Consider the following 17,662-nt stretch of genomic DNA (forward strand, 5'->3'; position numbering starts at 1 on the left):
GTCACTTCAGCCTGGCTCCATGTTTCTACGCTGGCAAATGTGGGTCTCCGGCTGTGTGAGGGACTCTCCTAGGGATTGGGCTGGGGTCGGGAGAGGGGCTGGTCGGCGGCGGGGGGATCGAGATTCCCTTCCTAAATAGTGGCAGAGCCGATCCTAGGGCTAGCCCTTTGCTGGCCCTTTTGTTGGAGGCCCTAGAGAAAGGGAACAGTGAGTTTAGATCTTGGTGCCTCTTTTTACGTATGTATGAAAAGCTAAAACTGTCGGAAATGGGTTTACAGAGCAAGTCACCCAACTATAAGCCATCTCAGAAGCCTGATGTTTCTCACTTGCTGTGTGATCTGGGGCCTCTCTGTTCCCTTCACTAATGAAGGAGAGCATTGGACAGAATGAGCACCAAGGTCCCTTTCGACCCTGATAGGCTCAGGTTCCCACCCGGGAGCATCGGGAATCCGTCACTCACCTGTGAAACCAATCTCACCCTCTGGCTGCGCCCAGCTCGAGTCCCGGGTGAGAGATCTCTGCAAGGCCACCAACCAGCAGTGGATTCAAACCCACCTGGTCCTGGCCCAGTTCCCTTATATGAGGCCAGCTCCCTTCCCCGGGACAGATCAAAGCCATAGTTTCTCACGGGGATGGTGAGAAGTTCGACCCCAGCTTGGCTAGGTGGCGGTCTCGAATCTCACATTAGCCTTGTCATTGTCCCCACCGAGCAGCTTTTAATCCGACCGTTGTGACCGCTTGGCTGTTTCTCTCTTGCTCTCAGACGATACTAGCAATACACTTGTTTTTGTTTTTTGTTTTTTTCAAAACAGCTTAACTTAGGCACTTTTCACACATTTCCTTCAAGTGATTGTAAAACCTCTGGGGCAACAGGAGGCATTGATCACACTGCATGTGTTTAGGGCAGCTTTTGCTTTTCGTTTCTTTAATAATCCAGCAGTGGTGGCTGAGGCTTCGAGGTCTTGGGGGACAGGTTTTCAGATATTCCGGTTCTTCCGATACCTTGCATACCGGAAGCCGCACAGAAATCCACGTCCCCGAACCGGAGGCTTGGAGAATATGGTTTTGTAGGTGGTCCGTCCCTGGGCAGAGCAACACCTCAAAGACGGGTTTCTATGGTTAAACCCCCTCTGTGCTGTATGTTTTGTCAAAGGATCCTGCAGGGAAGCCTAACAGAGCCTCCTTTCCCACTTGGCCAGCCTTGCTCACGGGTGACTTGTGAAGGGATTGGTCAGCTTCCACCTCGGCCCTTTGCCTTATCAACGTCTGGTCGCCCTCTAGTGGCCAAAGACTGTATCCACCAGCTACCCGGATGGAAGGCAAATAAATCCTTTCGGCCACCTTGCTGTCCAACACCAATTCGGGGAATTAAATGTAATGGCCTGAGTGAACTGTCTATGTGTTTAGAACCCAGTGTAACACCAGTCAGAAGACTCCAGAAGCAACCACTTAGTAGACTGAGAAGCACACTATAGTTATTCTTTGGGCAGAGGAGACAGGAGTGGACCCTGTGTCCAGGTGCCCGGGAGGGGTTTACTCTAACTGCAATACTAGCAGCCCAGCTGCTGACCTTGTTAAGTGAACCTCTGCAAGGTGGCCCGCACTGTACCCTCGGGGCGAGCAAAGAGGTTGGGTGTGAGGATTCGGGAGCAGGGGCGGGGGGGGGCTGGGGGGCCTGGCCGTGGCCTTTGGTATGGTCCACTGAATAGCCAAACAGGTCTTTTGGTTTGTTTTTGTATTTTGTATTTAAAAATTCTTGTCAAGTGTTTTTGTGTTAGGAATAAAAAGTCATAAACAATTCCCAACTTTGTTCCTTGAGGGGTGTTCTGATTCCGACGGAAACAGGTTGGCGATCTCAAGGGGTGTGTGGTCAGGGCGGTCAGTGGGACAGGGAGGCGGACCACCTGCATTTCCAGATGGTCTCTGGGGAAGATGACCGTCCAGGAGTCTGGCTCCGTGCAGTCTGCTCTGGAAATTCACCCCCACCTCCTCGTGCCACGGTGTTAATATTGGCTTGGAGCGTCTGCTTCCTCCAGAGGCGGCTGCAAAGGGTGAAACCGACACAAGATCCCTCTCCCCAACCCCAGGTTTCTAAAGAGACGGTGTCTGTAGCTAGCCTTAATCGACTGGGCGAGGTGGTCCCTATGGTCCCTTCCAGCGTTTCCAAATCTTGGACTCAAATCCTTTTCTCTTGGTGTGACCATGCAGCCTAGAGAATTCTGAGCAATAGGGAGCCGGGGCTTTCCCCGGCTCTGTGACAGGGTCAAACCAGGGAGTGGCTGAACTTGTCAGGTTTGGGCATCCCCAGGGGTACTACTGTAGGGGGCATTATCTATTGGGAAGCTCAACAAGGTAACTACAGCCTGGGGTGCGTGAGCGCAAGGCTGTGTGTGTGTGTGTGTGTGTGTGCGCACGCCTGTGTTTGTGCGTGTGGACTTACATTGATGCATTTCTTGAGAAAGGTGCAAGAATTTCACCTACACAGAGGGACACATCTGCTTTGTTATTTATAATAGAAAGCTAAATTTTAATTTTTTAAAGGACACTGCTAATGATTGAGAATCGAGTTTTTAGTTTTGCTATTTTTTTTAATTGGTAGAGGATTTTTATATATTTTTTCCATTTTGTTGGGTTGTGTCCTTATTTATATAAATACTTTATCTGTAAGAGGCAAGGAAGACACCTTCTTTGCTTTTAATTATTGTGGTTGTCATCGTCCCTATTTTATTTCCAGTGTGATTTATCTGTCTTACCTTCTAAATGAGAAACCGTTTTCCTGTATTTGTACATTGTCAGATTCTATAGTTTCATAGGTAATTTAACCAAATTGCTCTATGTATTATTATTCTGTGAGTATAAAGTTCTATTTTAACGTCTGTAAATACTTCAGAACTGGCTTCTTTCCTCAGACTCCCACTGTGGGGTTATTGTTTACATCACAAAAACTGTAGAATCTCTATGCTCATGTACTGTAAATAGTGAAGTGATCTGCTTATACATAAACTTAACAAATACACTATGGAGATTAAAAAAGAAAATACCACCCACAGCCCCATCTAGGTGTGACTTTATTTGTCGGCGTGCTTGCTGTCCCCGCCTGCTAAGTGGGAAAAGGATTCTGGTTTCGGGGTCACTTTCCCGGAGAAGAGCCTGGTCAAGGTGGGCCCCGCAGCCGCCCCACCCCCAGCCCTCTAAGCTGTCACATTGTCACATTGCATGGCGACCGTGATCGTGAACCAGTCACACTCAGCCTCCCCCAACAGCCATTCCGTGACCAGCTTTTCGCCATGACTTTTCGAAAGTTCTCCCGCTTTCTGCACAAGGACTTCCTTGTCTGGCTACAGCTCCTTTTTCACACGAGCACACTAAATAAACATGCGGAAAGTGATATTTTGACATGTTTTTAAGCAAAAACACCAACTGACAACTGCAAAACAGTTTCTGGTACAAAAAAAAAAAAAAAAACAAAACCCACAGACACACAGAAAAAACCGTTTCTGGCCAGAGGATCTGAAGAGCAGACTTGAGCTGTGTGCTGCATGTGGGTGACTTTGAACGGTTTTCCTTTGCTCACTTAGCCCCAGCGGGAGCAGTGAAGACATGACTCTCTGTCTTGGACGTGTGTGTCATTTCCTTGGTTTCAAGCTCTCGCAAATTTAGCCTGTATTTTGCCTTAAAGCTGCTTTAGCTTTATTTTCTAGGTGCAGTTGGAGTGCAAGAGCCCCATGGATTCCCCATGTGCCCCCAGAGGGTGGAAACATTGGTGAAGAAAATCATAGATCCACGAATACAAGTAAAATAAGCTGTTCCATTTTATGTTCTGTGCAAGCTATTTCCAAGTTGTTGATTTCCTATGTAAACTAGCTCTCGTTTTCAGATGATTTATTTTCGCAGTCTGGAAACGGTTTGGATTTCTGCAGTTGGAGAGAAGCCCATCATGATATTTCCCGTGCAGATGAATGGGAATGTTTCTGCTGTGCAGCGGGGTACTGCGACTTGAGTTGGTCTTTAGCGAGGTTATCCATGGGACTGATCACTCAGTATCTGTCGCCCCCTTGCTTGATGGTAAAGTCCAGGAAAGCAGGGGTGCTTCTCTATTCATGGCAGGGTGCCCAGCCCAATTGCTCAGGAATTCCTGAATGGACGAGTGAATGGATCCTATCCGTGGCCTGATGACACAGCTAGGGAGGCAGCCAAGCCATGGAGTCACAGAAATCCCTTCAAAGATGCCCTCAATGGTGTGGGAGATGTAGAGGCTCAAGACCTGTGTTTGAGACTCAACTCTGCCACTTCTGTATTGTGCAAACTTGCACAAGCCACCCCTTCGGCCCCTGGTTTCCCCGAGTATGAAACAAAATGATCTGCTTAGATGAACTCAGAGGTCCCTTATGTTCTAAAAAGGCTGATTCTCAGAAGCAGTATGGTGCAGGGAAAATGGTTACAAGCCAGGAGTCTGGTGCCAGGCTGTTTGGCTTTGAGTCTTGACTCCACCACTTACCAGCTGGGTGTCCTCGGGCAGGTTTCTTAACCTCTCTGAGTCTCGTCCTCATGTGATAAATGAGGCTAAGTGATAGTTTCTAACCCGTAGGGTTGTGAGGGTGAAATTAGGTCATGAACAGTACCTAGGACATCATAGGAGGTGCTTAATCAACAGAAGCTGCTATCCTCATGCACCGTCTTATTGGTGCTAACCATAGCCCTGTGAGAGGCATGGCGGGGACTGGGACTCTCATGTGACAGATGGGGAAGGCTGAGGACTGGGGAGAGCAGAGGCAACCTGCCCAAGGAATGGAGCCAGGACCAGCATCTGTATGTTCCTGAGTGACACTTACCTCTCCTCTTTACCCTGCCACTTAACCACTAAATGTGGCGTGCTTGGGGACATGTCGCTGTTGAAACGCTCTGAGAGTGTCAATTTCGGGAGAGTTAAAAGATGAGGGTTCCAGACCCAGCTCCCCAGTGACATCCCGACCTGCGAACTTGGGCAAGGCTCCTGCGCCAGGAGCCAGGAGTGATCCGCCATGGCAGTCACAGGGCCATGTGCTCTGTTCTCTGCGACTCGGGGCATCGGGAGGGAAGCAAGGGAACAGTGCCACGAACTTGGCCCAGCTCATGCCTTCACTGGCCTTCATTCCTCATTTATGTAAAAAGGGAGGTTGGAGGAGATCCCTGGTTTACACAGAGTTTGGAGAAACCCTCTGGTCCCCTCCTCCAAGCAAATGCTTTAATACGTTAGCCGCTGCTTTAATACATTCTCTCTGGGAGGAAGAGAAGTTCTAGAGCTATCGTTCACCTTGAGAACCAGGGACAGCGGAGCATGAGGCGAACAGGTAAATCCAGACTATGGGACAACTGACAGTGTTTCTGCAACAAGTCATTGGCAAAGGAAAAAGTGGAAGGAGCGCTTTTGTAGATTAAAAGAGGCTTAAGAGACATAACAGTTAAAGTGTGAAACTCGTTTGGATCAGAGTCAAGCAAACCAACTAATTAGGACACTTTTGCAACATTGGGGGCAAGGCGACGAAGGATAGGCTGAGCTCCCCAGAAGGCAGCTGGGCTCCCCAGAAGGCAGCCTCTGCAGTGGTCTTGGTCTGCAAGGTGCTTATTAAGGAATGCCCATAGGACCAACACCTGCGGAAGGGAAGGGAGTAGGAATGGGCAGAGGGAGAAGCTGAGCTGTGATGGAGCTCCGGTGGCAGCCTTGGTGATCCCAGCAGGAATCCTGGAGCTAGAAGGGCCCTTTGGAGTTGTCCCATGAGGGGCCAAGGCGGCTGCGCCTTAACAGGCATGGGTCCATCGTTGTGTGTAGGCCATCCTGGGAAAGGGCGTGACCTTGGACAAAGTGTCTCCTTGCAGCTGAGGTCATGTCTGTGGGACAGCACTGAGAGCAGCAGGGACCGCAGGTCCTTTACTCTTCAGGAAAGTGTCTGTGCAGCTCATCACGGCCTCTACCACAACTGGATGTGAGGTGTTCATTTGCTGCATGTGATAATAATGTGGTTATATTCGAAAACACCCAGATGTTTTTAAAGACGTGTAATGGAGGAGTGAAATGGTATGTCTGAAAGGTGCTTGTAAATACTTCAGCTAAAGAGCCTGGGTGGCTCCTTTGGGGAAGAGCATGCAACTCTTGATCTCGGGATTGTGAGTTCGAGCCCCATGTTGGGTGTAGAGATTACTTCAGTCAATAAATACACTTAAAAAAAAAGAAAAAAGACCATCAATTTAATAAAGAAAATACTTCAGCTAAGAGAAAAAAATGCAAAAGAAATGTAAAAGGATGGATGAGCAAATGTGGCAAAATCTTGATATTGGAATCTGGGTGATGAGGAAGGAGGGAGGGATTCGTTGTACAATTCTCTACTTTTGAGGATGCTTGACAATTGTTAAAAGAAAACAAACAATGAAAGTATAAGAACAAAAATGATTCTAAGCAAGCAGGTGAATCTGGCCTTAATGAAATGTTTAATTGATATCTATGCAAGCTAGAATGTTGGTTTTAGCTCAGTAAAATACTCAAAACAAAAAATGTTTGAACACCACTAGATAGGATGTAAGCTAAACTCTCTTTCAGCTTTCAAATCCTATTACTCTTTTACTTCTCAGGCAGGCTTTTGGTTTTCTGCTGGCTTGAGTAGTCTCTTTCCACGAAGGGTGGTGCCATTCCGTTCAGCGGATGCTGGTCAGCATTACTGGATGCAACAGGACTTGGATGCAGGGGCGCCCCCTGCTTGGCCGGAGCTGCCCCCCGGCTGATTTCCTGCCGCTCCTGCAATCAGACAGAAAGAGGACCCGCTAGGTGAGAGGAGGCTACTATGCACTTCCCCTTTGCCCCAGTTTAGACCAAGAGTTGCAAACTCAGGGGCCTTCCACGGCTGACAGATAATCACACATGTAGAAGGCAAGCCAAGAGAAACCAAGAATGGGAAATAGGATAAGAATAAGGAAAAGAGTGGCACAATCGTGATGATAAATGGCAACCAGCACTTGTCACCACTGTCTGAGAGACAACAGGGAGTGGTGGAGACTGGGGCAAACTGGAGAGATCCCCTGTCCTGTCTAAAGGGGGCAGTTAAAAGGTGAAAGCCACTCAGCTCCAGCTCACTGTTGTCCTATAAAAATGCAGACTGATGTGGCTGAATACTGATCTTTTATTTTATTTATTTATTTAAATGTTATTTATTTGTTTGTCAGAGAGAGAGAGCACAAGCAGGGGAAGCAGCAGGCAGAGGGAGAAGAAGACTCCCTGCTAAGTGGGGAGCCTGATGTGGTGGGGCTCGATCCCCGGACCCTAGGATCATGACCTGAGCTAAAAGCAGACACTTAACTGACTGAGCCACCCAAGCATCCCGAATTCTGACCTTTGAAAAAAGAAATGCTGGAGATCTGGATTTTTAAAATCTGAAATATCCCAATTTTAAAACATGGACAGCAAATTCACATAAAGAGAATGCAGGCCAAACAAAACATATCTGCAGGCTACACGTTTGCAAAGACCTGCCACTAGCCCCAAAGACAATTTGCAAATTAGAAAAAGATTCATCTTCCTCAGGACACTTTACTGCCATTTCTGGAAAATTGTAATAACCATACAAAGCTATGATGACTAGGGGCGCCTGGGTGGCGCAGTCGGTTAAGCCTCTGACTCTTGGTATAGGGCTCAGGTCGTGATCTCAGGAACATGAGATTGAGCCCCACATTGGGCTCCACGCTCAGCGAGGAGTCTGCTTGGGATTCTCTCACCCCCTTTCCCTCTGCCCCTCCCCCTGCTTGCACTCTCTCTCTCCCTCTCTTTAAAATAAAATAAATAAATCTTAAAAAAAAAACAAAAACAAAAAATGAAAAGACCCAAATCTATGGTGAGTGTCATGTACGGGACACCTCCTGGAGCTTTGCAAAAAGCAGCCCTTGTGAAATACAAATGGTAGCCCCACGTTTGCAGCCACTGGTTTAGAATCTCCCCGTGATGCCAGAGCTGAGCTGGAGCCATGACGGGGTCCATGATAAGAACACGGGTAGAGGGGCAGGTGTGCAGAGGTGGATTTAAAAATCCAGTCTGAGTGGGGTCTGGACTACAAGTCATGTCCTGTGAGGGAACTGGGCTCACACAGCCCGCAAAAGAAATGACCCGAGGGAGGGAGAGTGTGCTGTCAATCGGGAAGAGCTGGAGCAAACAAATCGCATCTGATTCCTGAAGGCGGGACTATGGCCGCTAGGTGGACATTTCAACAAGGAGAAGAACTGCAGCTCAGGGAAGAGCCTTCTAATAGTGGTACTGAAAGAGGATGTCATGTACGGTAGTGAGCCCCCCGTCACTGGTAGTGTGCAAGCAAAGGCTCACAATGGTATAGCGAGCATTCAAACACCAGACAGAAGGCCAGAAACACAGCCCCTCAAATTCCTTCAGCCTGTAATTCTAGGTTTTCTCCTTGGCCCCTGGGTAGGGCCCTATGTGCCCAGCCTTGGAATTGGAATCTGTCCTGCATCGGCTGGGGGACAGTCGGGAATCCTAACTGGGAGGCTCAGTCCTGGGAACGAGGCTCTTCCACTGACTGTGCCTTGGCCACAGTACTTCCTCTCAGTGAGCCTCAGCACGCCGCCGTGTGCAGAATGAGGGCACTAACGGGCTGGGGAGAGGCCTGCGTGGGACCACACGGCTGGGGGCTCTGAGACCAGGCCAGGCACACTGTGAGTGCTCCGTGTGTCCACACACCTTGCTTGGCTGCCTTTTGCTTTTGCTTCTCCTCCTCCAGGGTCTTCATCTTAGCATCGTATTCATCGGCGAGCGCCTTCCACTCCTTGCGGTTGTTGGTGATCCCATCCAGCATGGGAGTGATCTCCTCGTGGAAGCGGGAGAATTCCTGGAAGAGAGAGAGCCTCTGGCACAGGGGCCACACCCCAGGGTCCAGTGCAGGGGAGAGGCTGGGCTGAGCACGCCCACCACAGGAACAAGCTGCCTGGGGCGGCGGGCTTCCCGTCACCCAGTGGTCTGCGTGCTGATGCTGTGGGGCCTGCAGTCAGCAAGAGCCCATCCATCCCTCTCTTGCTTAAAACCCTCCTGTGGCAGCCCCTTGTCCTTCAGGACGAAGTGCAAACTTCTTCACACAGCTTCCGAACCCCTCCAGGACTGCTGCCCTCGCCCCTTGACCATTTTGAACCCTCTGGGTAAGTAGAGTCCTCTATTAGAAGCTCGCAAAGCCTCTCTTCCACCTCTCACTTCATCGTAATGACTCCCTTTGCCTGTGTCCCCCAGGGGCTGTGGCCTTGGAGAGGGCAGGGACAGCGGCGCCTTGTTCACAGAGGTGGCCCTGGCGCAGCACAGGGTCTGGGGCATAAAGACACCAGGAAACACTTGCTGAGAGAAACTGGGGTTTGTGAAGGGGATTAATCTTAAGGCCCCTTAACTCCAAGAATAAAAATAATGCCTTGGAGCATAGCACTTAGAGTTTATGAAGCGCTTTCTCGCCTTTGATCTCCAGAAACTCCTGGGAGGTGGGAAAACAGGATGCCTCCCTCCTAGCTTTTCAGGGGAGGAAATCAAGATGCAGGTTGATGGAGTCGATTGGCTCAAGGTGAGAACGGCAAATCCAGGGCCCACTGCGGAGTTCCAGCCAGAGCCAGCTGTGCTCAGAGCTCCCGGGTTTGGATCCAGCTCTGCCACAAGCTGTGTAACCGTGGGGCGGTGACCTACAGAGCTCAGCGTCAGCCATAAAGTCAGGACAGTACAGTACCTACCTCACAGGGCTGTGATAGCGCATGCAGGGCGTTCAGCCTCGCCTACCTGGTTTCGTAATCTTGCTGATGATAGTGGGGAGCACGGTTACACTGCCCTGTTGCTCTGAGGACCCCAGTTAGCCAAGGTATAACAGAGAAGCACTTGTCCTCCCCAGCACAGCAGAAAGAGCCTGGGACTAGGGATCAGGTACCCTGGCTCTAGTCCTGGCTCAGGGCTGACTCCGGCGATGCTGGCCCTGTCATTTCTTATGTCTGGCCTCTGCCTCCTCAGGTTACACATGACCAAAATAAAAATAACAAACGGGAGGCAGATGGTGGCACAAATCACACGGAGTTGGGAGCAGTGAGTTTTCAGTGGGTTTTCTCCGAGCAAGAGCTCAAAGAAATTCCAGATGATCTTTTGACAACTGGTTTACCTTGACCTATCACATTTCCACCAGCAAGGGAAGTTAGGAGGGTGTGTGTCTGATACGCCTCCCCCTTTCCTGTCTGAAACCACATGTAGTCATCTGTCCCTATGGCGTTGAGCAAGTAGAGTGGGTGAAGCTCCAGGCTCTGGCCTGGGTAGATAATCACTCAGGACCCCATCGGGCTGGACTGAGGACCAAATGCCAATGCAGATGAGAAGCTCTTTGTAAACACCCACCGGTCACTTGCCAGGGTTTATGATTCCTGATGGTGTTTGGGAATTCCTGGGTTTAACAAAGACACCTCGCTGGGCCTGAGAAAGCCAAGGACCTACCTTGTAGACAAAGGTGCAAACAAAGTCAATGAAGCCGACCTGAAGCTTGGGGAGTTCATCCGCCTTGTTTCTGTCCATCATGGGCTGTCATGGAGGAGAAAAGGTTAACTGTACCGGGCTCCTCCTGGCATGATGCATTAAAAGGGACCCACCCTACCTAGGAAGCTTTCTTGTTCAAAACAAAACAAAACAAAAAACCCAACTAAACCTGAACTCATCAAGTTTCCAGATCTGACTAGCGGTTTGCAGGAAATATGGGGATAAAGGAACATATTAAATAACACCATGAGAGTGCAATCAACCCAGTCCAGACTGTGGGAAACTACACAACAGAAGACCCACGGTCTTCAACAAGCAAACACATGGCAAATAAAAAGAAAAAAACAAAAACCAGGAGAAAATCTGCTCTGTCTTGAAAGAGACTCAAGAGACAGGACAACCAGAGGGAGTGTGGTCTGTGACTGGATCCTGATTCGAAAAAATCAAACCTAACTATTTTTCTCACTCAATCAGGGAAAATGAACAGAGATTAGATGATAATACAGCATTATTTCTAATTTTGTGAGCGTCACAATGGTATTGGGGTGTGTGCGTGCCTGCACGCCCCACGTGTTTTTCTTATCTCTTAGAGACCCGCACTAAAGTCTTTATGGAAAAAATGATAACATCTGGAATTTACTTTAAAATACTTCAACCAAAAGATAAGAAAATGCCTGAGGGTGGAGGGATAGATAAAACAAGAATGGCTGTCTCTAGTGGTGGTGGTTGAACCTGGGTGATGGGTCTCTGGAGTTCATTCACTAGACCCTCTACATGTTAAAATGCAGAGAAGAAAGAAGAGAGATCCAAATCCGTGGCCCCGTGCTACTCAGGTCGGGACGCTCCCTGCTCAGTTGCACTCAGCTCGCACACCCCGCACTGCCTGTGCTCTCCCTTCGGCCCTGCCCAAGCCTCACGTGGGTGCCCCCGCATCCTCAGCACTGCCCCAGGCTTCACCCATCCCCATCTCCATCAGTGGCTCTGTCCTCAGAATGTCGCTCCCTCCTACCCCGCCTCTGCTTCCCAGCCCTGCCCTTGCTCAAGGCCTTAGTGAACCTCTCACTGGGCTCTTCGTCTCGGTGACTGTCCTAGCCAAGCCTACTTTCAGTGTTGATGGATGCTCAGCTTGCCAAGGTCTTCCCCTTGTACGCTCTGTACTGTTAACACAAGGCCTGGGGAGGTGGCCTCCTAGACTGTTGGAACCGGGAGGAAATCTGTTTTGGGGTCCCCTTGTCCACCTCTACTTAGCTGAGGGAGCCAAGGATACGTACCCAAACTTGAGGAGGGCTTATGATTTAGGACGGCACACATTTGCCGAGCCCACTTCCAGAGTTGCTGCTTAGGTGGGTCTAGGATGGGGCCTGTGAATTCTCATCTCTAATGTGTTCCCAAGTAATGAGGTTGATGGTGGTATGGGGACCATACTTTGAGAACCAGTGCATTAGGAAAAGGTCATCTCTACGGTAAGATCACACATGCCTATGTCAGGGGGAACATCTGTCTATCAGGATAAGATCATACACACTCAACATCAGGCTGACGTCCCCCCCCCAACCCCTACTCACAATGGGGTTCTGTTGCAGCACACTGCGCTCAAGGTCACCTTGTTCCCAGAATTCGGCGGCAACCAGCAGAGCTACCTGCAATAGGCAGATCCCGCCCCCCGCCGACAAAGTCAAGCCCCAGCCCAGATCCTCCTACCCCTGCTCCCACCCTTCCTAGGTTTCCAGCTCAGCGAAACTTAACCCCCACCCCTGCCTCGCCGCCCCCTTTGTCGTCATCACTGGAGAGGCACTAAAGTGGTTTCCGTGTCTTGGCGGATGAGGCGAAGGTGGGCTGCTTCTGGAACTGGGAGTCCAAGCCACATCGGCTGCTGTCATGATGCCGGGACTCCCTTCCTCTCAGGTCAGGAGGGCTCCATACCTTACTCTGCACCTCCCAGGGCTTGGTGATGGCCGAGAGATCACAGGCGGTCATCATCATGGCCCTGCACACAAGGACACCATCCATCAGCCCAGAGCTAATTAAGGCTGCAGGTGCTGGTTAATTCCAACTTTCTGTCCTTTCTCTGCGCCACATTGCAAGGACGGGGTCACTGCGGCATTGCATCTGGAGGTCGGGCTTTGAAGCCAGACAGAGGTTAAAATCCTGCCTCTGTCAATTACCAGCAGATTGGCATGGGGCAATTAAACCAACCTCTGTAAGCCTCAGTTTCCTTATTTGTAATAATAACGGTACTTTCCTCATAAAATGGGTGCAAGATTAGATGAGATAAGGTGTATAAAAAATCTTAGCAGAGGGCCCGGACATAGTATGTGCACAATAAATACTGGCGATAATCGTGAACATCTATTGGGTTTTTCTTACGTGACACGCACTGTTCTAGGTACTTTGAAACATCGATTTCATTTCAATCTCAGCACCTCTTCAGAGTTCTTTCTCTCCTGTCTAGTGGAGACCAGTGTTTCTCAAGCTTTATCTCATCATCCTCCACCTTCCACATCAAACAGCCTCTATACACATTTTTTCTGTAATCACTCCACCATGAAATCTTAATACCATAGACACACTGTGTATCTGTTTGGAGGACCACAGGTCACCTTAACACCGAAGGCTTTTTTTTATTTTTTAAAGATTTTATTTATTTATTTGACAGAGAGAGACACAGCGAGAGAGGGAACACAGCAGGGGGAGTGGGAGAGGGAGAAGCAGGCTTCCCGCTGAGCAGGGAGCCCGATGTGGGGCTCGGTCCCAGGACCCTGGGACCATGACCTGAGCTGAAGGCAGATGCTTAACGACTGAGCCACCGAGGCGCCCCTACCTAAGGCTTTTTGCTTCACCTCCAGGAACTGCTTTTTGCCCGGGGTGGGCAGTGATAGCACCCCCATTAAAAATGCATGGTATAAGAAGTACCACGTCAGTCATTTCAGGAAGCCTTGCATGAAGAAGTAGAGGGAGGGATTGGGGAGAGAAAGAATGGAAAGATAAACTCTTAAAGCAGTTTCACAATAATAGGAAGAAGGTAAGACAGGTATTATTACCTAGGTAGGTAGAGTAGAAGACAGAGAAGGAGGGGACAGAGACAAAGAACTGGAGGAAGGGGGGAGTTGGAGAGGGTGTTTCAGAGCTGGGGGCACAGCAGCATGCACATACGGGGTGGGGATCCAGGCTCGTGTGGTGTGGACATTGCTGGGAAATGGAAACTGTATCCGAGAAGCAGTGGAGATCTATTGAAGGTCAAGGACCCGGTCATGACCTCTTTCAAGCTGTGCTGCAGGAAAGCAGGCTGGCAGCACCTGGAGGATGGTGCAGAATGGAGGGCGTGGGGAGGAAGGAGAGGATTTGCTGCGGTGATTCCGGGGAGGGCAGCAGGGCCTGACCTGCCGCTGTGTCTGCTGGTCAAGCCGCCTTGGTGGGCTCCACCTGATTTGGTGAGACTTGGTGAGGCAGGTGGGCAGGGGCTGGGGAGAGGGGCTAGTTGGAGAAGGCTGGGGGTCTTGCTATTTGGATGATTTTACAGTTAACCAGCTGTATCTGGCATAATTTATATAAGCTGGTCTGGGAAGCCTTCAGAATTACTCCTGGAACAAACTGGTGGTCGCCAGAGGAGAGGGGACTGAGGGAATGTGCAAAAGGGGGGAAGGCGAATGGGGAGCCAGGCTTCTAGTGAGGGATGAATACGTCAGGAGGACGAAAGGCACAGCATAGGGAAGTATTGTCACAGTGTCGGATGGTGACAGACGGGAGCTACGCTTGTGGGGAGCACAGCATGACCTACAGAATGGTCCAATCACTATGGTGGACACCTGAAACCAATGTAACATTGTGTGTCGACTACACTTCAGTAAAGAGTTATTCATGAAATACTAACAGGTTTAGTTATCTCTCATCAAGTTAACCCTCGAAAATTCGTAGGATTAAGTAAATAAGCTTTCAGAACTGCATACATTTCTTTTGAAACACCTTCATGCTTTGTAATAGCTTCAAAATATGTGCCTCTGCTTCCTCTCAAGTGTCGGAGACCTGCTACCCTCAAATAAACTAAGCAAATGAATGTCTGGCCGTGCACACCGGAGTCCCCGGCTTCCTGTTACCCGTCAGTGTCCACACTTTCAGTCCACGGGTAGGTGTGGCTTCAGGAGAACACTGGATGTTTACTTTCCTTGGTGGGAGAGTTGGTGTGAAAATGACTCCCACAGCTGGGGAAACACACCCGGTGTTTTACAGACAGAGTCTGTGGGCCTGGGAATGGGGGGAGCAGGAGAGTGAGGACTTCTGGGCACCAGAAAAGCAAATCCAAAGCCTCGTGCCCTAAAGACAAGGCACTGCATTCACTTCAGCACCATCTCCTTAGGTGCCGTGGGGCCAAGGTGCTACGCTAGGTCTTGGGCATCCAGAGAGTCTGGCAGAGAGCTCACAGGCACTCAGAGAATAGACAGCAAAAAGTTGTCATCACAATATGCTAAGGGAGATGGCAGAAAGAAGTACAAGTTTTAAGAGGGAAAAAAAAAAATCCGAAGGTGAGAGCAACTAGCTCAGGTCAGGGGGCATGCACGAGATGACAGTGGAGCGGGGTCCTGAGGGGTGTATAGGAGTTCTCCAAGAAAGGGTACAGTAAGCAGAGATGCAGTGGAGAGTACGCAGGATGGCCCAGGGCAGAGGGTTGTCCAGGAAGGGACTGTAGGGAGCCTCCATCTATCCACCCTGTACCCATATGCAGACGACAGGCAAGAGCTGGTTCACAGGCTCCCTGCTGTCAGAGAGCTTACCCACGCACTGGGGAGTCACGCATTTACCACACTAATGGATGTGAATGTGTAAACATTCTCTGGGGGAAAGGAATTCGATTCTCGGAAAACAGGTCTGAACTCGGAGAACAGGTCTGAACCGTCAGGGAGGGCTCCCTCACCGAAGTGACCGGGACCTGAGGTCTGGAGACAGTGTAGCTGTCCATTTGGTAAAGGAGTGGGTGGGCAAACACATTCCCAGCAGAGAGAACATCCAGTGCAAAGGCCCTGGTGGAAGAAAGCCTGGCACATTCAAAGAGCTAGAAGGTTGGAGGAGCTCAGGAAGCAGCAGGAAATGGGGGGAAGACGAGGCCCAGGGGACAGCCAGGGCAGGCCCGCAGAGCCGGGGCGGTGCCGGGGGACCGTCTTCATGCCAAGAACAACAGGAAAAGCCTCCAAAGGAGAGTTTGAACAGAAGCCTGAAGCAATCAGATTTGCATTTTACGGGGTCACCGTGGCTTTAGGGTGGAGGGAACAGGAACACCAGCAGTGAGCCCAGCCAGGAAGCCATTGCAGGACCGGGACAAGTGTCCGGATAAGCAAGGCGTTTAAGAAGTAAACTCAACAGGGCGTGGGGATAGATGAGACGTGCATAGTCAGGAAGAGGGAGGTGGTGGCATGGGGGAGGGCAAAAGACAACGGGCTTACCAGGCAGAAGAGAGCAAAAGTCACAAAGACTTTGTATGTGGAGACATGTGAACCTTAGCCTCTGGGTAAGCAAGAGACATCAAGAGGAGGAGGGCATGGAATGAATGGAGAACAGTCTATAAAATGCCATGCAGGGGGGCACCTGGGTGGCTCAATTGGTTAAGCATCTGCCTTCAGCTCAGGTCATGATCCCAAGGCTCTGCACTCAGCTTCTCCCTCTGCCTGCTTCTCCCTCTCCTTCCTGCTTCTGCTCTCCCTCGCTATCTCTGTCTCTCTCTCTCTTCAATAAATAAATAAAATCTTAAAAAAAAAGTTCCAGGCAGGGCTTTGGAATCAAAGCAACTAGATCTCTGCTCTTCTCCTTACTTGCTGTGTCAGGGCAAGTGACTTCATGTCTTTGAGCCTCTGTCTGTTGCTTTGTAAAAGGAGATAATCATATTAGATTGCATCATGAAATTCTGACTTTGTGGGTCAAAAACAATCAAAAGTCAACAATTTCATATGGTTTGATGTAATACATGCGTCCTACGGGCTACTGTGACCATCTCGTAAGATGATCCTGTGAGTGCGCACATTGTCTTCATTTTCTTTATCATCACCTTCATCACGTTAACCACGGTCGCCCAGGTGCGCAGGGCTTGCTGATGGAAGCAAGCTGAGCTCCTGCTCACCTGGCCGATCGTCAAGGCAGATTTCTCTTCTGCAAGGCTGTGCGGCTCAGTGGCGCTTCTCCCCGACCCCTGGCTGGCCTCTGAAAGCATCCCAGCCCACCCAGCAGGGCATTTAGACACTCCTGGAATTGCACTGGGCCTGGAGGGTGTGGCCTGCCAGGGAGGGCCTAGGGAAGCCTGAGAAAGCTGTGGGTGTGCAGGAGAGGGAGAGGGTGAAGGTTTCTGGTTCCTGATGCTCCAGTTATGCGCATATGACACTAGGTAAGTCCTCACTCTCTCATTTGCAAAACACTAGGCCAGGGCTGGCAAACTTAATCTATAAAGGGACAGACAGTAAATAATTTCAGTTTTGCGGACCATGTGGGTTCTGTTTCAACTACTCGACTCTGGCATCATGACGTGAAAGCAGCCAGAGGTAAGTAAAGGCAGAGGGCCCAGGGCACAGGATCCTTTTAGGGGCCTGTGACAATATTTGAATTTTAATTTATTTTCAAGTCAGAAGAAAAAAATAATATAATAATGATGGAGATGTAAGAGTGAATTCAGCCCACATTATATTTGTCTTTATACCAGCACAATCATAAAATACCATTTTATTTATTTATTTATTTTAATGGAGGAAGAAGCCACAGATGCAAAAGTGTCTAGGACCCACCAAAATCATAATGTGACCATCTGTAGAAAAGTAAAATGTTACTTATGGGTATTGAAATGTGAACTTCTTATACTTTTTGTCAGGAAATCTTTTTTTTTTTTTAAGAGCTTATTTATTTATGTGACAGAGAGAGACACAGCGAGAGAGGGAACACAAGCAGGGGGAGTGGGAGAGGGAGAAGCAGGCTTCCCGCCGAACAGGGAAGCCCGACCTGGGGCTCGATCCCAGGACCCTGGGAGCATGACCTGAGCCGAAGGCAGATGCTTAACAACTGAGCCACCCAGGCGCCCCTATTTTTTTTTTTAATTTTATTTATTTATTTGACAGAGAGAGACACAGCGAGAGAGGGAACACAAGCAGGGGGAGTGGGAGAGGGAGAAGCAGG

General features: G+C 49.6%; 1 protein-coding gene across 1 annotated transcript in view; it reads right to left on the bottom strand.

Moving 5' to 3' along the window:
* Positions 1–6,446: 6,446 nt before the first annotated feature.
* The window catches only part of PDE6A (phosphodiesterase 6A), a 57,480-nt gene continuing 46,264 nt past the window's right edge, over positions 6,447–17,662 (bottom strand). Inside the window, exons 18-22 of the mRNA XM_081826172.1 lie at positions 12,440–12,503; positions 12,082–12,156; positions 10,478–10,561; positions 8,714–8,861; positions 6,447–6,769 (exon numbers count right to left, since the gene is read on the bottom strand). Of these exons, the coding sequence (XP_081682298.1) occupies positions 6,690–6,769; positions 8,714–8,861; positions 10,478–10,561; positions 12,082–12,156; positions 12,440–12,503 (451 nt within the window). The 3' untranslated portion in view covers positions 6,447–6,689. The remainder of the gene's footprint in view (positions 6,770–8,713; positions 8,862–10,477; positions 10,562–12,081; positions 12,157–12,439; positions 12,504–17,662) is intronic.

This window comes from Leptonychotes weddellii, chromosome 7, assembly GCF_054177405.1.
Source record: "Leptonychotes weddellii isolate Sample4059 chromosome 7, ASM5417740v2, whole genome shotgun sequence".
NCBI classification, from domain to species: Eukaryota; Metazoa; Chordata; class Mammalia; order Carnivora; family Phocidae; genus Leptonychotes; species Leptonychotes weddellii.